General features: G+C 38.3%; 4 protein-coding genes across 4 annotated transcripts in view; 3 read left to right on the top strand and 1 right to left on the bottom strand.

Moving 5' to 3' along the window:
- Positions 1–17,017, top strand: part of LOC140242911 (5'-nucleotidase domain-containing protein 1-like) — a 314,572-nt gene extending 297,555 nt beyond the window's left edge. The window contains exons 4-11 of the mRNA XM_072322658.1: positions 1,126–1,208; positions 2,046–2,130; positions 4,579–4,753; positions 7,252–7,349; positions 8,474–8,592; positions 14,190–14,351; positions 15,001–15,229; positions 16,783–17,017. Of these exons, the coding sequence (XP_072178759.1) occupies positions 1,126–1,208; positions 2,046–2,130; positions 4,579–4,753; positions 7,252–7,349; positions 8,474–8,592; positions 14,190–14,351; positions 15,001–15,229; positions 16,783–16,877 (1,046 nt within the window). The 3' untranslated portion in view covers positions 16,878–17,017. The remainder of the gene's footprint in view (positions 1–1,125; positions 1,209–2,045; positions 2,131–4,578; positions 4,754–7,251; positions 7,350–8,473; positions 8,593–14,189; positions 14,352–15,000; positions 15,230–16,782) is intronic.
- Positions 9,184–13,746, top strand: LOC140242511 (uncharacterized). Its single transcript, XM_072322246.1, has 2 exons — positions 9,184–9,225; positions 11,791–13,746. The coding sequence occupies exon 2, from the start codon at positions 12,698–12,700 to the stop codon at positions 13,664–13,666; it is 969 nt and encodes a 322-aa protein (XP_072178347.1). The 5' UTR covers positions 9,184–9,225; positions 11,791–12,697; the 3' UTR covers positions 13,667–13,746.
- On the top strand, positions 9,347–12,821 carry LOC140242510 (uncharacterized). The gene is made up of 2 exons (XM_072322245.1): positions 9,347–10,730; positions 12,695–12,821. Exon 1 carries the CDS (start codon positions 9,460–9,462, stop codon positions 10,708–10,710), a length of 1,251 nt encoding a protein of 416 aa, XP_072178346.1. The 5' UTR covers positions 9,347–9,459; the 3' UTR covers positions 10,711–10,730; positions 12,695–12,821.
- A 2,968-nt stretch (positions 17,018–19,985) lies between the features above and the next one.
- On the bottom strand, positions 19,986–23,014 carry LOC140242926 (uncharacterized). The gene is made up of 2 exons (XM_072322672.1): positions 22,278–23,014; positions 19,986–19,992 (listed from the first exon to the last, which is right to left on the bottom strand). Exons 1-2 carry the CDS (start codon positions 23,012–23,014, stop codon positions 19,986–19,988), a joined length of 744 nt encoding a protein of 247 aa, XP_072178773.1.
- Between the last annotated feature and the right edge of the window lie 689 nt (positions 23,015–23,703).

Here is a 23,703-nt window from a genome sequence, read left to right as displayed (position 1 = left end):
TGTTGAATTTTCTTTATTCTTTCTTTATATCGTTGTACTCATGTGACATCACAAGCTATAGTAGTCTTTCCATCCAGCCATGACTAAGTAGAAACTTCAAAAATTCATAATTTTTTTAACAGATTGTCTGATTTTGCTCAAACTCTCACTGATGTGTTCTACTGATATTGCTGCATTCACTCAACCCCCATGTCTATGAGGGAAAACTTGTCCTTTAAACTATCTATAACAAGATTGGTGCCAAGTTTCAAGCTACTACCTCTATTTGAAAAAAAAAAAATGCTTTATCTCATTTGCTTCAGAACAATCTACTTTGAAATAATAGCGACCAGCGTCACCTGAGCTACCACTTGGTACGAAAAGTTAGTTTGCAGGCACAAACCCTTGTTTGTCAAAGCAAGAGTCTGCGTTTACTAAGACTACTACACGCACCACTGGCACTGCTACACGCGCCAGTGCTAGTGGTGCGTGTAGTAGTCTTGACACGCGCAGACTTGTTTTATGACCAACAAGGTCTTGTCACAACTAAAGTGCCCATTTTTACAAAGTGAGTTTTCAAGTTTGAGACATTATTACTCCTGAACAAAAAGCGGTACTGACCCCTAATTTTCTCCAAATATTAATTATATGTCAAACAAAATTCCTCAAACGTTTCAAGATAATCCTTCAGTCATTCTCTGATTTATGCCGAATCAAGCATTTTCATGATTTTCCTTTTTTCAGAAAAATATCAAAAAATTAGTGTTTTTTCCTTAAAATCTCAATCCAGTTAGCACAATAACCCACAAAAATGGTATCAACTTGTAGAAAATTTTATTCTCTTTCATATGACATCACATTTGTTGAAATTTGATGTTTCTGTCGAATTCTATCATTCAAATAACAAATTCAGTAAATATGGCGGCCATTTTGGACGCCATCTTGGATTTGGAGGCTTTCGCAACAAATTTTTTGAGGTAGACCAGTGGAATGTTGTTTGTTACAATAAAATCTTGAAAATAAGCATGGTCTACTTAGTTTGTAGAGAGAGTGCAACTCGACCTCTGTTTTAAGGTTTTGGCCCCCCGGTTATTAGAAGATCTCTCATTGGTTCTACTTTCTTTCCTGTCAAATCTCTCACTGCAGGTAGCTTCCGTTACTTTGAGAACTACTTTGATATGCCAGGATGTGTGGTTTGTGCCAGGATTGTGGACATCATTGACAAAGAGGTAATCCTTGATGAATTGATTGTTGCCAGCATTTTTTCAATGTTTTATTGGGGCTTTAAATGTGATGATGCAAACATGTTTTTTTTTTTTTTTTTTTTTTTTTTTATTGCTGATCAAGCTAACATGACAATTATTTTGACAATATTATTTTTAACTTGTCAAGTTCTTCAGGGCATTCAGAGAAAATAGAAATTACACTCCAACAGTGGTGATTTCAAATTTTGATGTATGTATGTAGTTTCATGAATAATAGACTTTCTAGAATGTGAATAAAGAAGGCCAAAAAAAAAACAAAACAACCTAGTGCATTATGAATTCATAGAGGTACATGTATCATGATATTTACTCTTAACTGCTCGACACATACCAACAGCCTTGATATGAATTTTTTGGAAACTAAAGATTTAAGCAAGGTATTTAAGCAAATGTAAGTTTTAAAAAAATCCACCTTTACCACAGAAAAGAATGCTAATGTAGAAATGTTTTGGAGTGTGCAGTATAATGCACTTTATATAGATATCACCTATTGGTTGGTGATCAGGTGTTGCAGGCAAAAAAAAAGAAAGAAAGAAAAAGAACAACATCATTATTCCACATTATGATACCTCATTGCATTATGAAATGTGATATCCTCAATATTCAATGATTTGCCTCAACAGTTTTACTAAGTTAGGAGTTCTGTATGTTGGTCAAACCATCAGTATCAGTTGATGTACAAGTGTATGTCAATCACCACACATATAGGAAGTTTTCTCTGTTGATTTCATTCAAGCGTTAACAATTCTAGGGAAACTCCTGATTTGATCATTAAGTTCTTTCTTGCTTTGTCTTTGGCAGGCTGGTAAAAGGCAAGATGAGTACAATTTTCTCCCTGATGTGATGGATTCTTTTGTCCAGGTGTACCAGAGGGAAAACTTTGCCGGTATGTAAAACACTTGTCTTTTATCTCTCCTTCTCTCACCCTCTCCCTGTCTCTCCCTCTCGCTTTCTCAGTTTATGTAATCGTGCATCACAAAACAAATAAGTCACACCCCTTCATTTTATGTGAGGACTCAAAAAAGGTGAAATGGTTCGGCCAAGTCAATCTTGACTTCTTTATATTTACTGAAAGAACTATCCTTCTTCTACATTATTCTTCAGTTATGGATCTTGACAGTGTGAACGTGTGTTTTTAGCAGTTTTTCTACAACACTTTTTTTGGGGATAGTAGAAGGATCAGGAATGTCTTAGAGGCCGCTTTTCATTTCTTGAAATCCTTTGCACACTCTTTACTTTCAAGTCTAATAACTTTTGAAAGGATGACACTACTGCTATGAAAGTTAGCATTAATCATCCATGGGGAGAATTTGTTAATAGAACATACTCAATTTCAGCTTAATCTGATAATCCCTTCATTGTTGTTGCTCCAGTGGTTTACATCCTGTGTTTTGTCCCTTTCTGGCGCAGCTAGCAGGGATTGGTAAAGATTAAGCACTTGAATAGACCCTGTACTTCAGAGCCTCTTTTCTCAGTTTCTTTCCAGTATTTAAGTAGGTTAGGGCAGTCCATTTGAATTGAATTATACATCATTTTAAAGATCAGGAAAAGTGTGAACTGAGAAAAGAGGCTCTGAAGTACAGTGTCTATTCAAGCGCTTAATCTTTACCAAACCGTGCTGGCTGTGCGATGAATGGGACAAAAAGTGGAAGTAAACCACCAGAGTAACAACAATGAAGGGATTATTAGATTACACTGAAATTTAGCATGCCTCATTAACACATTCTGTCCATAATTAAAGCCAACTTTCAAAGCAGTAGCACTATCCTTTCAAAAGTTATTAGAGTTGAAAGTGAAGAGTGTGGGCAAGGTTTTTCAGAAATGAAAAAGGGATTCTAAAGACACACCTAATCACACTATTCTACCAAAAATGTTCGAGATAAACTGCTAAAAAAACACACTTTCCTGCCCATTTTATGATACCAAATTTTAGCATAATGTAAAAGAAGACCCACTCTTTCAGAAAAAATGAATAAGTCAAGTTCGGTTAGGTTGACCCATTTCACTTATTTTCAGTCCTCACGCAAAAATCAGTGTGTGCGACTTTATGTTCGTTTTGAGGTGCACGGTCACATATGCTTTGTATATTTATTTTTGTATTTGCGTCTTTAATTATGTATATATGTGACAGTGCATCACAAAATGAACACAAAGTCACAGCCTTTGATTTTGCGTGAGGACCTCAAAAGGGTGAAAGAGGTCAACCAAGTCAATCTTGAGTTTTTCATACTTTCTGAAAGAGCCATTCTTCGTCTACATTATTCATAAGTTTGGGGTCATAAAACGAACAACCCCTTGTACAACCCCTTTTTTGTAGAGTAGTGTGATATGTCTTCAGACTTCCCTTTTCATTTCTTTAAAATCCTTTACACACCCTTTAGTTTCAACTCTAATAACTTTTGAATAGATAGTGCTACCACCCTGAAAGTTGACATTTATTATGGACAGAATGTGTTAATTGAGCCTGCCTAATTTCAGCTTAGACTGGTAATCCCTTCATTGTTGTTGCTACTGCAGTTTACATCCTTTTTTTTTCTTGCCCCAATCATAGCACAGCCAGCACAGTTTCTAAAGATTAAGCGCTTGAATATACCCTTTACTTCAGAGCCTCTTTTCTCAGTTCATACCTTTCTAGAGTGTGTGCTTTCTTTCCAAGATTTAGATAAATTAAGGGAGTCCATTTGAATTGAGTTATACATCATTATAAAGCTTAGAATCTGCTCTTCCAACATCTGCCCTTAATTAAAATCCATGTCTGGCGACTTTTTGTTGGTTTTGTGATGCAGGGTCACATATGCAAATTCCTATGTGTTTAGTTGTTGGTTTTTGTTATTTCATTTTGTCTCCTGAGATGTGAGGTCATTTATTCCATTGAGCATGCTGTTTATGTATGGAAAGTAATTAATTTTGCAAAAATACTGCACACCATGATTTGTTCCAGTTCCTGGATATAATTGTTTTATGAAGGCTTCAAAAAAAAGATTGTTGTGTATAGAGCTTATTAGGATTTGTGTACTTGTGTGTCTGTGTGTGTGTGTGTGTGTGTGTGTGTGTCTTCGTCTTTTCTTTGGGTTATATGAGATAAATCTTGTAAGGAGGATGAGATTCTAGTGAAAATTATTATAATATGTGCAATTCATATATTAATACTCTGTATGCTTTCATCATAGCAACTGCAATGTCAATTATGAATCTCAGTACAATTCCGAAACTGTTATCTTCTCTTGGATTTAACAATTCCCAAGATCATTGTATACAATCAGTGAAATAACAATAATCAAAATGTTTCATAAAGCTTTGTATGACACTAGTTCAAATTCCTTTTTCTCAATAGATGACAAGGGAGGCTACTTCCCGACGTACAAAGCCAACCCCTTGGAGTACATCGAGCCATGTGGTGAGGCGGTGAGGGGGTGGTTCAAGCGCCTCAGGGAAGCAGGCAAAGTCACGTTCCTCCTCACTAGCTCACATGTGGACTACTCAGAATCACTCTTGGAGAACATCTTAGGGTGAGGATCATTACGAGAATGTTTGCCATTTCTTGAGATGTGATTTTAAATCAAAACAGAGTGATACACCTTTGATTCAGAGGAGAAATTATCTACAGATTGAAAATGTCTTTGGCTGACTCAAACAAATTGAAAAGGTCACTTCAGTGGGTATATAAATATCAGCCTTTTATTCTTGCTATATGATAGGAGATACACCACTCATTGACATGACATCATAGCTTCTTTCATCCTGAAAAATTCCTACCTAATAGATGAAAGTTGCGTACAAAATTTGTAAACTCGATAGATTCCATAAAGGACACAAATAATTCTTGATATTCTTTTCAAAGAAAACTGCATCACGTAATATACTTGCTTTTTTTTTTAAAGCAAGAACAGATAATCTAAACTTTTCCTAAGCCTGGTGCGCCAGTCCTTTCAAGGGTCAAGTGACTTCTCAGGTTTTAACTAAATTACAGCATTAAATCATGGACTTGTACTGCCTACATAGTGATTCCATAATATGTGTCAGAACAACATCCTGTCCAAGTGTAATGACATTAATATATTTCCTTTGCCTTTGACCTTTCACCATGTGTTTGACTTTCAGAGCATTGTTAGGCTTTGAATTCAAGACTTTTGGTAGTAGAGGTATCAAACTTCTGATTTCTGAAACAAACTTCAATCATATTCAAATATTCAACCAAGATCAATCATATTATTTGAACTCTCTTGTGGTATTAAGATTTCTCCCCTTTTGTCATGTTCCATGTAGGTTTATTACATGGCTTGATACACATAGCCTTTACTTCATGATTGTATAGGCACTTGTGTTATGAGTAGGTCCAAATTCCATCATGAAAGACATCCAGAAAATTGGTGTTTGTCTTCATGTGTGTTGATAGTCTGCTCTTTGATGCACTTTACCTCCACATACTGTTGTCTGTGTAGAGTAGCAGCACTTTACTAAACCAATCATGTAGGTGCTTCTAGAAAATTTACCATGAAGTTTGTATGTGCTTATGATTACATATTATTTTAATGCAGTTTGCCATTCGAAGTGCCACTGTGAATTGCTCATATTACTAGTCAATACATGTATCAAGACATGCATATGTATTCTTTATATCAAAATATTATAATTTGAACCTTCAACACGAAACAGTTAAGTTATCAACCATTTTTCAATACATGTTGATTTTATTTTTGACACAATCCAAACTTCTTTTTTAAGCAGCTTCTTTAGTTTTTAATTCTCTTCAGTGACTGAATTAGGGTAACTTTGTGATTAGTCCTACATGAGTGTGTTAATTAGATTGGATGGAGGGCTTCCCAAGTTCTCTTTTTTTCATCAGTGATAATTTTTCTTAGATCTGACATTCAATTTGTTGAAGAAAAAGAGTCCTAACATGTGTCAGTAATTTATGTCAGGTACCACAACATTGCATTATTTGATTGTTCTGTGGGTGCATGTGTCCATGAGGTTCAAGTCCAGTAGAAAGGCAAATTTTGTATGAACTATCCGGCACTCATATTATTATACCCCCGCCAAACGAAGTTTGAAGGGGGTATATAGGAATCAGCGGACGGTCGGGCGGTCGGGCGGTCGGGCGGTCGGTCCGTTGCAAATCTTGCGTCGCAAACTACTTCCTCAGTTTTCAACCGATTCCCATAAAACTTGGCACAGATGTGTGCCTTGGGTTGTAGATGTGCAAGACGTATTTTTTGACAGTACCCAAAAGTACGTTGCCATGGTAACGGCATTCTATGGGCAAAAATGGGTACAAATCTTGCGTCGTGAACTCCTCCCACAGTTTTTGATCAATTTTTATGAAATTAGGTACAGATGTTCATCTGAATATGTTAATGTGCAAGACACATATTTCCGCAGTGGCAAAAAGTGCGTTGCCATGGTAACGGCATGTTATTGGTAAAATATAGGGCAAAATGCTTCATGGCAAAACTGCTTCATCAGTGTTCTTCCAATTCTCATGGAATTCATATTGAATGTTTGTCTTAGGATATAGGTCAGCATGACACATTTCTTGACAGTGACAAAAAGTATGTTGCCATGGTAACAGCTCACATATTATGAGCCAAAATGATGGAAAATTTTGTGTTGCAAACTACTTCCTCAGTTTTTGCCCAATTTCCATGAAACTTGGTACAGATGTGTGCCTTTGGTTGTAGATGTGCAAGACGCATTTTTCGACAGTACCCGAAAGTACGTTGCCATGGTAACGGCATATTAATGGCAGAAGATCAAGGAAAGATCTTGCGGATTTAACTACTTCCTCAGTTTTTTGACCAAAGCTTATGAAATGTTGTTTTGACCAAAGCTTATGAAATGTTGTTTGGCGGGGGTATAACCAGTCGCTGTAGCGACATTTCTAGTATTACATTTGTTATGTAAGAATCAGTCTATCATGCTGGAATGTGCAGTATTTCTTGACCTCACTTTTCTTTTTAGATTCAAACATTTTAATTGCTTTTCATTACTTTTATCATTCCAACAGCAAAGACTGGAAAGACATCTTTGATATATGTATGATGTATGCTAGGAAACCAGGGTACTTTACGAAGGATCCATCAGAAAGGCCATTTTTCACCATAGGTGAGTTGTTGTTTTAATGCTCATTGCAGTAATGTTAGTATAAATCATATTAATCCAATGGCTGTCATCTCTTTCATGAAATTAATCTAATGAAAGGGTAAATTGAAGATTTTAATGCAAGTTACACAGGAACAGCGCAGTGTTTTCAAAAGTGTGGGGGCCCACTTCTGGGTTTCATGAGCTAACAAAGTGATGACACCTTATGTATTCCTGTGTATGGTGCACAAAAAGTGTGGGGGCCCGAGCCCCCACGGCCCCCACGGCTGCGCCGGCCCTGTTACAGACTGTAGATACCTCATATAATTTGCTTTTGTAACTGTTTCTAAACTCTTGAATTTGTGACATCAGAAAATATTTCTTCCTCAACTTATTATCCAGTATCTTATGAAGACCTTTTTTTTCTACCTCATGAAAGTCAACTTAAATACTGGCTCGAGTTTTGTGGCATCTAAAAAGAAAGGAGAGTCCATTTGATTTGAGTTATACATCATTTTAAAGCTTAAAGTCTGCTCTTTCAGAATATGGTCTTAACTAAAAATTCATGTCTGGCGACTTTTTGTTTGTTTTGAGGTGCAGGGTCACATATGGTTGTATGCATATGACATCAGACACTGTAGTAGTCTTCTCATCCAGCAGTGACTACGCAGATACTTTAAAAATTCATAACTTTTGAACGGATTGTCGGATTTTCCCCAAACTTTCACTGATGTGCCCTACTAATATTGCTGAATTCACTTAATTCAATCTTTATAAAGGTGAACTTGTCCTTGAATGTATACATTTCAATTATGGGTATTATAAGTGTTAGCATTGCTCAATAAATTCACAGAACTTTAATTCAGTAAATTCTCTTTGATAGGAAAAGCCTGGTTTTCAAAGTAGATAAGAATATATCTGGAGTTCATTCAAATTCAAGAAATTCTTCCAGTGACATTTTTTTTTATCATGGCTACTACTAAAACACTGATCAACTTCTTGCTTATATACGTTGATTTAGGGGAAATTTGTCAATTGGTTGCAATCTGGAGATGATATTTTGTAGAATTTGAGAGTCCTAATGTTTGCTCACAAGTGAGTTAATGAATTTGTCTGTGTCAACTTCTGTCTCATACGACACATTTTAGTTGAGAACAAGGAGGGGAAAGAGGTGACTACATTGGAGTCAGGTGGTAAATATCTTCAGGGAAATGTTCAGGTCTTCCATTCCTACCTCAAGAAAGTTACTGGGAAGGAGAATCCACAGGTATGTGTAATCATCCACCCATCATGGTTTTTCCTATGGAGTAATCACCATTAGCTTGAATGTTGCAATATCAAGCCATTAAAAAGCAGTTTGCTTGTTCAAGGAGTTCTGTTTTTCTTTTAAAAATGAAGGTCACTTTCTGTTCAAAACAGTAACAAATATATGACATTATGATCTCAGATGAACCAAAGTCATATCTCATTTGAATGAAAGAGCTCACCAATGTAGGAAGAAATCAGTTTCCTAACTTATAGCCTTTGGTATGTGCCATTGCAGGAGAGTGTTTGCTTAACTTTTCAATCAGATTAATGTTAGGAGATTTTAAAGATGATTATGATCTCCTTTTCTTAAGTTGGACAACACAAATATGGAAGTAGAAAAAATTATTAGCATTATGAAATAGCACACGAAAACTTCAGCTTGTGATTCGCACATGGGTTTCATTATTCAGTGTTTCGTAAAACAGTGACTACTTGATATGCTGTCTATTACTTAACACAAAGTTTTAGACAAAACCTTAGTAACAGAGAATGAAAGATGTTTCCATATTTCTTCATGTCAGAGTCATTTTGTATTTTACTTCTGGAGTCTCCGAAAGAGACTACATTGAGAGACCCGCTTTGCGCACGCGCAGTCATATCGCTTTTCTACGCACGAGTATTCGAACGCAGTTCCCTTATCGCAGTCGAAAATTCTGATCTTTTTTCGCATTTCGCGGTATTAACGGTTCTAGAAACCAGCAGTTAGTGGAATTTAGATTCCGCTATCTTCCTATATCGTACAACGATTATTCGGTGCTTAGCAAGGCGGCAAGCACAGCCTTTTCTAGCGGCCTCATTCCACGAAAGTCACGCGGTGGCTACGGTGATGGAGGTACAACAGCCCCAAGAACAGCTGCATCATCCGGCTAAGCCCGGCGCAGTGGCAAACACCAACGTTGTTTGCGAAGAACGTTCCCCTCCGACAGGCAAACAAGTCAAGCCGAAAAAGAAACTAGTTAAGTCGGTCACGGTTTCCGGTACTAACATGGCGGGTAAAGTGCCGCAAGCGAAGCAGGGCCCAAAGACGGCCGAAAAATCCTCGGAGGTCGAGGACAGACTATCGAGACTGGAAAGTCTTCTGAGTAAAGTGGTCGACGCGCTGCCCAGTGTAAACTCCACGCCGCCGAAACCGGCATCGCGCCATTTTGTGGCGTACGATGAGGCGCACAGCGCCGGACAGTGTGAAATTCCTATGGAAACTGATTTTCAACAGTGCGGGGAGCCGCACGTGCGTGACACGGGCGAAGCCAACAGAGAAGAAGGCGAATTTGCGTCAGACGCGGCAGACGTGCTAGAAATTCCCGTTCTCGCAGCAAAATTTGCCAAGCCGGGTGATACAGGGCTACCGGTAGACGAGGACTTAGCCAGCTCTACTACTTACCTCATAAGCCACCCTCTAGAAGAAAAAGTGTTGGAAGAGACGGCATCTAAGTATCCAGCCCCGAGCAACTGTGTTTACCTCGCTACACCGAAGGTGAACGGCCCGATCTGGGATAACCTACCGCAACACACACGCAGTAGAGATGCCAAGTTACAGCGTGTGCAGAAGTCGCTGACGAAGGGCCTGAGCGCGCTAATACAGTCCTTCCCATCACCTCGGCTGACCGACACACAGCAGGACGCATTGGCGTTGCTGTGCAATGCCAATTTTGAACTCAATTCGTTGAGGAAAGAACTTATCAAGCCGGACATGGCAGCCACTTACTCTCATCTTTGCAAACCTTCCACTCCCGTCACTAAATTCCTATTCGGGGATGAATTGGGAAAGAGAATGAAAGATCTCAAAGAGGAGCAGAAAGCTGCATCAGGGGTGATGAGAAACCCAATTTCGCGGCCACAGTCTAGTACGTACCACCCGTACAGGGGAGCAGCTTTCTCCAAGCGACAATACAGAAGTGCTGGCTGGACTGCAAGTTCAGCTGCCTCAACACACAGACCAACAGCCGGCGGTAGTAGCAGGCCTTTTTTAGGTCAACGCCCACAGTGGGGTCACAGCAAGCAGCCACCACCCCGCACAGCGAGCCGCCCCCCACAACAGGCTCCACAGCACAGGCCTCCAATGCAGCGCAAGAAATAACTACCAGCATACCCAAAGAGGTAGGTAGTTTCGATTCACATCATGATCATACCTGCATTCCCCAATGTATTTGTACGTGTGTGCAATGTATTCCAAAGAAAGCTCCAGTGGCAGTCGGAGGTCGAGTGAGGCTTTTTTACAGGCGATGGTGCCAAATCACAGCTGATCCATTTATTTTGGCAGCAATCAGGGGTTACAAAATTGAATTTGAAGAAGCATGTATGCCCCCTAGGAGGGATAAGCCCTTCATTCAATACAAACCAAACCAGCACAATTCAGCTTGTATTGACAGAGAGATCGCAAGCTTACTGACTAAGAATGTTATCGAAGAATGTGGTCATGAAGAAGGAGAATTTCTCTCAAACATTTTCACACGACCCAAGAAAAATGGGGGTGTTCGACTAATACTTGATTTGACAGATTTGAACAAGTGTGTGAGCGTACAACACTTCAAAATGGATAACATTCATACAGCTGCCCTTTTAATCTCCCCAGGAGATTTCCTAGCCTCAGTCGACCTCCGAGATGCTTACTACTCCATTCCTATTGACACTGAACACAGAAAATTCTTGAAATTTCCATGGCAAGGGAAATTTTACAGGTTCAAAGTCCTACCAAATGGGCTCAGCACAGCGCCCAGACTTTTCACCAAGCTCATGAAACCTGTTTTCGCTACACTGAGAGAAATGGGGCACATAGTATTAGGCTACCTTGATGATACTCTCATTATCGGAGAGTCAATAGAACAAACAAAGGAGGCTGTACGTGCAACCACAAATCTCCTGTCTGAGCTAGGTTTCGTAGTCCATGAGGAGAAATCTATGCTAGAACCCCAACAAGAGCTCACATTCCTAGGGTTTAAGCTGCACACTGGTGATATGACTATCTCCTTGCCAGAAGAGAAAATGCAGGACATTATCACAGTCTGTTCAGACTTGCTTGACAATACTAGACCCACAATCAGGCAGGTGTCACATGTTATCGGGAAGATAATAGCTACTTTCCCTGGAGTCCAACATGGCCCTCTTTTCTACAGATGCTTAGAACGTGACAAAATTGCCGCCCTTAAAGCTAACAAAGGCCATTTTGACAGACCTATGAAGCTGTCATTAGAAGGGAAAGAAGAGCTCAAATGGTGGATTAATCATGTCTTTGAGGAGTGTGCACCAATTAAGCGTAACAGACCTACACTTGAGCTGCGTACAGACGCTAGTGGGCTTGGTTGGGGAGCCACAAATCTGTCCATTGAAACAGGAGGCAGATGGAACGATCTTGAAATGGAAAGAGCTAGAAAGAATGATATCAATTACCTGGAGACATTGGCAGCCGGGTTTGGACTGAAGTCCTTTTGCTCTTCTTTACATGATGTTCATGTCCTCCTTAGGTCAGACAACACAACAGCAGTTGCTTATTTGAATAACATGGGGGGTATTAAGTCCAAGGACTGTGACAGTGCAGCTAGAGACATCTGGAGGTGGTGCATGGAACGTAATATTTGGGTTACTGCAGCACACCTTCCAGGGAGTGAGAACACTGAGGCAGACAGCAGGTCTAGAAAGTTCAGTGACCGAAATGAATGGATGCTTAACAAGCAAGCCTTTAACAAACTAGTTTCAGTTTTTGGGCTTCCAGACATTGATCTCTTTGCGTCCAGACTAAACAACCAACTTGAGAGATATGTCACTTGGTTGCCAGATCCAAATGCAGAAGCCGTAGATGCATTTACGTTGGATTGGGGAGAATTCAAATTCTATGCCTTTCCCCCATTCTGTCTCATCCCAAGATGTCTTCAAAAAATTAGAACAGATAGAGCTGAAGGCATAATGGTAGTGCCAAATTGGCCCACACAGGCATGGTTTCCTAAGCTGAAAAGGATGTTAAAGGGTGAAGCAGTGCTAATTACAAGGAGTAGGAACCTATTAACGCAACCTGTTACGCATGAACCACATCCCTTGTATGATCGAATTGATCTTCTCTGTTGCAGGTTATGCGGCAGCCCTTCGAAAGGACAGGACTAAAGAAGGAAATTGTGGACATTTTGGCCGCTTCTTGGAGAGCCTCTACCCAGAAGCAATATTGTGTGTACATAAAGAAGTGGAAAGACTTTTGCAAGAGTAAGAAGAAAAGCCATCTTCACTCTAGTGTTCAGTTTGTTTTAGAATTTCTTAGTGAGCTTTTTCATGTAGGAGGTCTTGGATACAATGCACTCAACACAGCAAGAAGTGCGCTCGCATCATTCCTAGTTCTTGAGGATGGTGCCTCTACAGTTGGGAACAACATTTTGATATCAAGATTTATGAAGGGAGTTTTCCATCTCCGAACCCCAAGACCTCGCTATGTAGATACTTGGGATGTAAATATTGTGTTTTGCTATCTCAGAAAGCTGTCACCGGCAAATGCACTGAGCCTACAAGATCTCACCAAAAAGCTATGCATGCTCATGGCTCTCATCTCAACACAGAGAGCACAGTCGTTGCAGCTCCTGAATTTGGACAACATGATACTCAAGGGATCATCAGTTACATTTCATTTCAGCGAGCTACTGAAACAAAATAGGCCTGGAAACGCTGGCTACACACTGAGCATGAGAGCCTACCCTCCAGATCGTCGATTGTGCGTTGTCAACTACATCAAAGCCTACATACGGAGGACTGAGGAAATTCGGGGCCAAGAGCGTCGGCTCTTTATTAGTTTTCGCAGACCCCATGCGAAAGTTACGTCACAAACCATCTCCAGGTGGATCAAAGATGTTATGACAGCGGCAGGAATCGACACTTCAAAATATAAGGCTCACTCAACAAGAGCAGCTGCGACGTCAGCTGCACACAGAGCAGACTTGCCAGTTTCGTTTATCCTTGAGAAGGCAGGCTGGACGAATGAAAAGACTTTCAGAAAGTACTACAGAAAACCTTTGCTGGATGGGAGCAAGTGTCTTTCAACTGCTCTACTAAAATGACCAGGCAAGGTAAACAATTTACCGTTTTGGTAAATGACAATTCATAGTCATTTCTGTTATATTTCTTACAAATATGGCTACTGGGCTTCAAAATCTCAATGTAGTCTCTTTCGGAGACTCCAGAAGTAAAATAGAAAGATTAAATGAGAACTTACCTGTTTGAAATTTGATCTTTATTTTACGAGGGAGTTGTAGGAAGAGAATACATTCCCTCCTCTCCCTCCCAAAGTTTCAAACGTGAAGCTAAGTTCTCCATAATCTTTCAAATATCCAGCAGCCACATTTGATGCTTCGAAAAATGACTGCGCGTGCGCAAAGCGGGTCTCTCAATGTATTCTCTTCCTACAACTCCCTCGTAAAATAAAGATCAAATTTCAAACAGGTAAGTTCTCATTTAATCTTTCTATTATCTCCTCAAAGAGAAAAATGATATTTGGTAACTGCATTTCTGGGTTGTTTTATTTTCTATTTCTTGTGGATGAGAAGAATTTTATGCATTTTGTTGCCATTTATATTTATTTAGGTTGCATACTTTGGTGACAGCGTGAGGTCAGACATCATCCCTCCCAGCTCAGTGGGCTGGTATCCATTCCTCATCCTGGAAGAACTGGAGGCAGAAGGCTTGGAGGAATGGTCTCCTCGTGATGAGACAGATGCACCACAAACTAAAAGGACCAAGATCAGAGTATGGTTGCCATGGCTTCTTGATACCTATCAATCACTAAACATTGTGTTCAAAACTTTTTGTCATCAAATCAGTTGCCAAAGATGAAAGGTCAAACTTTGGAGGAAGGTTTCTCTTTCCTGTGAATGGCTTTAAAACCCTTCAAGCACCACACTTGGAAAAGGAAGGTGTTAAGATGTTCCAACTGCAGAAATGGCAAACTTTGATTTTGTTTGATAATATATGTAGTAAATATGCAGATTTAATAGATTCCACCCTTCATAAATTAAAATCACTATTAAGAGCCTTTTGTTGTATTTTAAGGTCATTAGACACTACTTTGACTGGTAGAAACTGTTATTAAGAATGTTATTACTAGTATCATTGTGTTATTATTATTATTGTTATTATTATTATCATCATCATCATCGTTGTCGTCGTCGTCATCATCAAATAAAGCATTCCTATACAACACGATAATAAAAAAAAAAACATGCAGATCAAAAAGAAAAAAAAGAGCATTCCCTAATGTGCTTCACCTAGCTACTGGGCAGAAAAAGAGCAATCAAAAATTTTAACTATGGCCCTCATTTCTTGGAAGGTGATGTTGATCTTGCTGTTATGATTTTGATATGTGAGCTAATGCTGCATTATCTATGATTGTGATCAGGGGCCATCGACTACCGAGAAAGAATTCATCACCTCAGGCCAGTGGGGCTCCTTCTTCACTGACCAGACCGACATGGACCTCCCAGAAGGACACGCCCACTCCAATGAGGATGTCCAGGATGGTCCTGGACAAGCAGTGGACAATAGCCACCACAGTCTCAACACCTTGTGGGGATACTTCATCCAGACATATGCCACTACAGCCATTCCTCAGCTGGACTACATAGCAGGTCAGATGTGCTCCTTTCTACACCAGAATGTGTTTGTTCCCTATCAAATCATATAGTCAGCCCCTCATATGATTGAGGGGGACAGATAAATATTTGACATTTCCACTTGTGTGTGATGCAAGTTTCTTTGCATTCTCCACAAGGTTTTGATTACTGTATACGCTTTATATTTCGCGGAGGTTTTATTTTTGCGAATTTCGCGAGTCGGGAGCTATTCGCGAAATTAACAACACACAAAAATATTACCTTCCAAAATGAATCCCTCGCCTCGATGATACAAACATTTCAGTACCAGTATACCATGTCACGGCTTACCGAACAGACCATACTGGCTAAGCTTGTAAGCACGTCCACGTCTACTTACGAATACTGCAGAGAACCAATCCATTATCGCAAGGGGACCACTCGTCAGAAATCTAGCGCGATGGACTTCAAAAATGTTGAATTCTAACTTACTAGTTCACAGAGTTTTGTAAGTTTTTTTTCATGCAGTGTATAACTAGTATCATTCTTATTTGCTGGTAAGTTGAAAATTCACACTTTCTTTGCCACTTCATATTTTTTCTGGTCCCCCAATCGCGAATTTAACCACTCGCGAAAATGTGTGACAGCGGCAATTCGCAAAAATTTATGTACGCGAAAATTATAGCGTATACAGTATTACGTGACATTAAGCTCATGTAAATTCTCAACTTTGGAAGAGTGGACTAAGGAGAAATTTTCCATATTCAATTGTCATATCTGTTTCATTACGTAGAAATGCAATTTGATTTTGTCAAAGTATATGAAAGGAGTTGTCATAAACTCTTTCTGCAATACAATCAGTCTGAAATTGGTCCAAACCATTCAGTAGTGTAACATAATATTTTGAGCGACATGTGTATTTGAAGCTGGAGTCACATATACAGTAACCTGTTGGAAGTATGGGGCTCAAAGGTATGTGATGACAATACTGCATAGATGCTGTTGATTGGTTAGAATGGTTCTCCTATTCCTTCCCACTGTTCTCTTCTGTAGGCTAAGTATCATGAAATGCTTATTATTGGCAACCGTTCTGTATGGTAATTCATAACACATGTACTGTGATTTTGTCACAGATGTATGTGTAGTGCATGAAAATTGTTGAAATTGTAGAAACTAGATATACATGTAATGAGTATCTTATTATTTGTATACGGTATATTATGTTTGATTATATCAATTAACAAAAGAATTGTAAATGACGCCATACAGAGAATAGAATAGATAAATCAAATAAAATAAAATCAAATACATTCATTAAGGAAAATACTCAAACCTTTTTTTTTTTACCACCTGGGGGAAACATAATGACCTTTGTAGCATGGGGATTTAGTGCTGACATGTCCTCATAAATTATTGGCTATTTATTCAAAGCATTGAAGATGATTTTTGTCTCTTTACTATGCAGTTGGTTACAGAAGCAGGCTTGGCTGTACACTATTTGCCCAGAGGGATTTTGAATTGTTCCTCCTATGATTTGCATGATTACTGCATGCTCCTTTTTTTCTGCTCCATTTCGTTATTTCCAACAGATATGCCACTCCAGCATCGATTCCACACCTTTGCTGATCCTGCCAAACCAACTGCAGGCTTCTATCCTCAACCTCCACAATCCCTCAAGAAATAGGGCGCCCTCAATTGTCCACCACCTCAATCATGCTTGCTGTGATTTCTTACTGTATGATATCATGAGTGCGTCATGAGTTTTTACATGATGTATTATATATTGGGTATTCCTTGTGTCACTGTCAGCAGCATCTATGTTGCTTTGATAGAATGCAGGTGGAACAATTTTGTATTCATAGCTGTAAAGCTATGTAAAGAACTGTACATCATGTTCACTCTGGTCGTACTGGATATAATAAAAGCAGAAAAAAAAAAAGCCCAGAGTTTAGAACTTTCAGGAAATGAAGGATGAAATTTGTTAATACAAATTAAGATGAATTTAGGCCAAGAATGCAGGTTAATGACTTACATAGACTTTTTCGAACAAACTGTTGCCGGGTTGTTACAAGACTGTTGCTTTCATGTCAAAAAAGGTAAAATTGTGTGAAGATTTATGTTCGGCTATGTGGGAATACATGAGTAGCATTGACACTATCACCTTTATCAATTTGAGGATGTGCCTCTGCTAATAGAATATACCAGTAACTGATTTTAGAAAACATGGGAAATTGTAAAATTCCATAACTTCTCACATTGAGTCTGGTTATGATTAACCTTAACCATTCTGTAAATCTTATTTAACTCTATTCTAAAGGTGTCATAAATATGTTGTGGCATGGGGGCTTTCATTTACAACAAACCAGCAATAAGGAGATTCCTTTTACGCAAGATTAGCTGTCAATTACATTTCAAGGAGTACTACATGTTAATCCCTTTCTTTATCAACTGTCACATGTCCTGGCTTGTTTCAATTGGGACAGATTTCCAGTTGAAAATTCCTGTCTTTGAATAATGAGTATATAATCCTTTAGTCTTAGTTGTAATCACCTTGTGTAACTTTATGTCGCATTTGTTGTTATGGAATTGTGATAAAGTTTAACTTATCATGGTGAAGGGAAAACACTATGTCTGACTCAGCTTTGACATATTGCAGAGCACCAAGGCAATGAAACAATTGATTCATGGTTAAATTGAAATTAGATATTTCACTTCAGAAATCTCGCCAGGTGTGATCTTATTTTCAACACAGCATGGTGAGAACATAAGTGCTGATAGATGGTGCTGTGGAAGAGGAGTATGGATAAAGCACAAGTCTACCTCTTTTACACATTCAACTGAGCCTCCTCTTCAAGCCCAATAGTCCTCGGCGAAAAGTGATTATTTTGTGATATCACTGAGCTCTATTAAGATGCCTTTTGTAGTGGACCATTGACTTGAGTATATTACTCAGCAGATTTCGATATGACCTCTAATCTTCCATCTGATGGAGATAATTTCATTAAAATGCAAATGTACATTATATGCAGACTAAAGTTATATACAATTTCAGTAAAATGGAAATTGAAAGTGAATATATTTCTTATCATATTCTGGGTTGAGTGAAAGAGTACACAGAGGTGACAGTAACAAAGTTTCAAAAACTCGCTGAATACATTTTTCAATGAAAGATTATCAGTGGGATGAGGTTATGTGGATGAACTACAGGTATATACATTGTATCAGTATGTGTTATGTTTGATCAGGATTTATTTTTATTGTGGGAATTATAACAATAATGTAATAGTCGACAGTGATTTTGTTGGTCAGGTTTTGACTTCACTCGTTTGAATTTGAAATCCTCAACTTTTACCAACTGTATATCATTCCGTTTAGTTTGGTAAACTTAAATGTTAGCTTAGGATACAAACAACTACAGTATTGTCTGTCTTCACCAAAGAGTGTGCTAGTTCTGAGATGTTTGTCAGAGTCACAGATACAAGTTTCTAGGAAACCTTCTTACACTATTATGTACATTGTTATTCATCAACAATGGAATGTGCTTATGTGAGGAAAATGCAAGTTGATGAACACTTGACTATGGAAGGTTACTTCAGTGTACATGTTTTTAAGTTTACTTTTGTGTCTTTATCCGAAATCTTTCACCAGGACTGCATTTACAGTTGTACCTACTACATGGTATTCGACAAATAGTGTCAAATTGAAGGAAATATTTAGAGTCTTTATGGGTACATTTAGGAATAATAAAAGGTATTCCATGAAGGTTTGACATACGTGATCCAAATTCAGTTTCCAAATCTATACATGTTTTATAATTCCTTCATATTTTCAGACAGAGCATGTTCTTCCAACAAATGTAGACAAAACTGTGGGCATTTTTGTGTGGTGCTTGTGTGTCATAGTTGAGTGAGGTTTAACTAAACATACAATGTATATCAAATATATCACAGTGTATTTTCCACTAAACATAACATGTTAATGTGAAACAGCTAATCACAAAACAGATAGCTGCCAATCTGTTTCATGTGTGCACATGGAATTGTACTGTAGACCATACATCTGTCTGATCCCAGCAGCAAGAATCACTGAAAGACAAGTACAATGTATGAGGAATTTAGATCCACTGGTAATTGGTACTTTGCAGATTTGATGAGTCAAAAATTGATATGAATTAAAATATGTGATTGAAGATGGTAAGCATCTTGTCCTGAGTGTCTTTTTTTCATGTGAGATGAGGTGTTTTACAGTGACATAAATGCATAGGAGTGATACATTATTTTTTTCTCTTAACTCTATATCTTTGTATTTCAGACAAAAGTGCCACAAATCAAACATATTAGGGGCTAAGGGCATAAACATAATGAATAAAATACAAAATATACAGGTTTCCTGCTTCTTAAACCAATTCAATTGTTTCTTGTTTGTTAATTAATGGAGTCATTGGCATTTTACACCATTTAAGAAATTCATTGATGTGTGAATGATATCTTTGAAAATAGAAATGTAGACACATACACATACATGTACATACACATACACGCCTACACACACAATGTCATGTAGTCATGGACACAAGAATGCACATGAACAGAAAAAAAAAACACCAAACAAACTATAATTTCAACAGGACAGTAGCCACCCCAAACACATATACAATATTGAATACACAGTACAGTGCATGAACAGTGCATGTATATGCACAATGTTTATTTTCAAGTCTATGTAACATATTTGCAAATCACATATTTACACTATTCTATTTTATCCTTCCACTGATTTAATCCATTTCCTCTCAGAACCTGATGGAACAAATCTGTGAGGGTTATCAGTAGAATCTTTGACAGACACCATTAAAAGCCGGTTCTTAACAAATACAGGACTGTGTAGTGAGAATGTGTGAGACTTTTTGATGTAATGACTCGTTATTCCAACCCTTGTCATATTCAGAGCCATTACCTTAATATTTTCCTTTCATTTTCAAGATTCTAGTTGCTTTCTTTGACTGCCATCAGCAGTTTCCAATGATTTAATTTGATTCACTTCAACTTGGTTCAACTTTAATGCTTACAAAAGCTTAAGGAAAATGCAAAGGTTCATTTCTAATAACGATTTAAGACAATGAAATTTGAATCAAAGGAATTATCAAAGCATATTCCATTTCTACACATTTTTTTTTGTTTAGTATACTCTCTTCCACATCTAAGAATAGCCTTATTATTTGAAGTTTAATCTGTCATAGGGTTGCAAGTTAATCAGGGCAAGAGATGATTGGTCACTTGATAACATATCCTTTCAAGTACATTAATATTCTTTGTTCATAATATTATTCAGCTTGAAGTCACTTGAATTGCAGAAAGTTGAGTACATGTATATACATACAGTACACTGTGGGGCCTTTCTTGACATATATATTATGAGATACCTGTATGAAGTGTCATCCACATATTTGTTATTTACATCTATTTACTATATTCAACCAAATGGCCATCTCCGCTCTGCATGGATCCCTGAATGAAGATCTATCAAACCTATCAACACTAAAGCCAAGTTTCTCCCCCCCCCCCCCCCGATTAAAATACAGTAGCATAAGGAATTTTCATCTCATGAACAAAAATATGTGACAGTTACAACGTCCATTTTGGATATGTAGACATGTAGGAAAGATTTCACAAAATGAAAAGATGAAGTGCGCTTTATTCTTATTCTTATGAAAATGTGTTTCATATAGCATTAATAACCTGTAATTTTGATTATTGGAATTTAAATCTAATCTAGGGTTTGAATTGTCAAAAATATATTCAGCCTTTGTAATATCCTATCCAGTGTAGTATACAGAGGCACTGTTTTGGGGATTTTTTTTCAGGAAGGGGTAGAAGTGGGAAAACTTTGAGAATATGTGTGAGGAAACAGGGGCGGATCCAGGGAGGACCGCAACCGGCGCACGCCCCCCCCCCCCTTTATTTTTTGTTGAAACAAAAGAAAAAAAAAGAAAAAATGGGGAGGGGTGCGTGCGCCCCCCCCCCCCACTTTAATTTTGTAAACGCACCCCCTCTTTACGGAATTCCTGGATCCGCCCCTGGGAAACAAACTAAGTGACCAGTCAGAAGAGGGTGTGTGGGAGTGGGTATAAAGGAAATTTTGCAATTTAAAAACTGAATACAAACAGGCTGGTGCACACTTTTGATGGAATATTTTGAATATTTTCAATGAAAAAGTAAGAAAAATGACTAAGCATCGGAAATGTGAATGGCTTAGTAGTGGCATCTGTCCCTTCTTGGTTCGCGTTTGTTGTTCCTAGATAAGTCTGTGACGGTAGGTGGATGGCGGTTACCAGCAGTGACGAAATAAATGGCTGTGAATTGAGTGGTGCAGATATCTCAATAATTGTATGTCTACTCTCGCACTACGTTAATGCAAGATATAATTAAAAAAAAAAAAAATGGGTTTTAGGATGTTTCAAGTAGGTCTACACTGTAAATACTTGGCTCCTGAAGTACCTTATTTCTGCATACATTGACATAATCTTCGTAAACCGTCTTATAAGGCTTGGCATATATATTTGATACCTTAATGCAACCCATCTGTCATTTTATCATTTACATGCTTACTGTTCTAACTAAGTTTAGGCCTATACTTTTATTTCAGGGTTTACTTGTGTTTGTGCAGATCCTAGGAATTATTATTGTTATTATTTTTTTTATCATCATCATCATCATCATCTTATTGTTCTGTTATTTGAGCTCTCATATGGAGACTTTTTTTCCCCTTGAACTCCCCTATATGGAAACATTTGATGTGATGAGCTCCCTCACAGACAAATTTGATTAGCTGCTTTTTATAGGAACTTTTGATTTGCTTCCAAAATAGCCCTAACTTGATATCAGTATTGACTGGGATATAGTTTTTTTTTTCTATAGGGTTCAGTTTATTTAGTCTCTACCAACAACAATCACATATCACAAGAAATAGAATTGAAAAGAATAAAATTAATAAACCAGTTCCTGCTGCTGACAAGGACATAATGATTATTGAAAATAAAGAAATTTGCTGCAACTGATTCTCTACAGATTGTAAAGTATCATACTGAGAATGAGGTTCTGTAGATTGAGAGGGAGAACACAAGACCTCTTCTTTGTGACTCTTGTACTCCATGCAATTGCACTTGTCCACACCATTCTCAAACGTAGCAGAGCAGCAGAATGCTGGCACGTCCTTCTTGGTCCAGAACATGCCTCTCAAATGTGTTCCGTTAGAACGAATGCTTAAAGGGAGTAAAGTGGAATCAGGATTGAAGCAGGCGATGTAGCTGGCTTGCGTACCCATGGTAACAAGACAGCTGATAATCATCCATGTTTCGTCACTGCCGAGATAATTCTGGTGAAAGAAATCCGATGGTGCAACACTGGTACACCTTGCTGGCCCTGAAGGGAAGTCGACTGATATGTAATTACTTTGGGTCTCTAGAACCGTAGTGCCATATCGGTCGTATAGAACACAAATGTATGCACTATCGTCCTCTCTTGTGATGTCGGTGATACTCAGTCTCACAACTGTATCTTCACCCCTTGCTTGCATGGACATCTTTATTCTATTTGCTTGCTGAGCATTCAAGTTTTCTTCACCGGTCTTGTCGAACAGTATGCTAGAGTCCTTCCAAATCTCAATAGCTACCTCAGCAGGGTTGACGAAACGGAATGTGAACTCGACAAGTGCATCTTGCCCTTCTGTGAAAGTCAACTGGATTGATCCAGCTGATAGGAACTGAGCTAGAATTAATGATGCCAAAATGAGCCACAGTTCTGAATTACGCAGACAACCCATGGTTTCCTCAGCTTCTTAAATTCAACGAAGACAGAGTATATCCAGACTGTGTTAAGCCCTGAGTTACTTTATCCACAAAGCATCTATTCTAGAATTGAAACCACTTTCTTTTTTATCAGTTCCAGAGTTTCAGGTAAGTCCTCAATCCAAGTTGATTTAATGGAGTCTCAAAGACACCTTCGGGAATGACAATGGCAGAATTAAGTGGCCTGCGTTTCCCCACAAGCTGCGATGCGCACGGGGAAGAGCTCTAGCTAAATCTTTGACTGAAGTCCCTGCTACAGCCGTTCCAAGATCACAATGGAATGAAATGCATGTATAAGTTAATGTTGACCTGCAATTCTTTTATTCTGCGATCCAGTGGTAGACGTGTTGTGTCCAGCATAGTAGCTGAGGAATTTTGTTTTGCCGAATAACAATGTGTGGACACCTACGATAAATGATATAAATGAAGAGAATGTCAACACTCAAGTTTAAATACATATACAGCTTCAATACTTTATGTTCATATTAAATGTCGGCACTTTATTTATTCATATCAGCCTTGGTCAGGACAGAAAAGTTATATCTACTTGCTTTTACCGCCCTTTTCCAGTGATTGCATCTTTGGACATTTCATTATCCGTGCGCTATGCATACAGATGACAAACCAGTAACTATCATGTTTTGCAACAAATACTTAAGTTTTC

This window comes from Diadema setosum, chromosome 19, assembly GCF_964275005.1.
Source record: "Diadema setosum chromosome 19, eeDiaSeto1, whole genome shotgun sequence".
In the NCBI taxonomy this organism is placed as follows: Eukaryota; Metazoa; Echinodermata; class Echinoidea; order Diadematoida; family Diadematidae; genus Diadema; species Diadema setosum.
This window is presented reverse-complemented; position numbering and strand designations above follow the sequence as displayed.

Coding starts and splice junctions, on each gene's coding strand:
- LOC140242510 (XM_072322245.1), top strand. CDS start 9,460: ATGGAGGTACAACAGCCCCAAGAACAGCTGCATCATCCGGCTAAGCCC.
- LOC140242511 (XM_072322246.1), top strand. CDS start 12,698: ATGCGGCAGCCCTTCGAAAGGACAGGACTAAAGAAGGAAATTGTGGAC.
- LOC140242926 (XM_072322672.1), bottom strand. CDS start 23,014: ATGGGTTGTCTGCGTAATTCAGAACTGTGGCTCATTTTGGCATCATTA.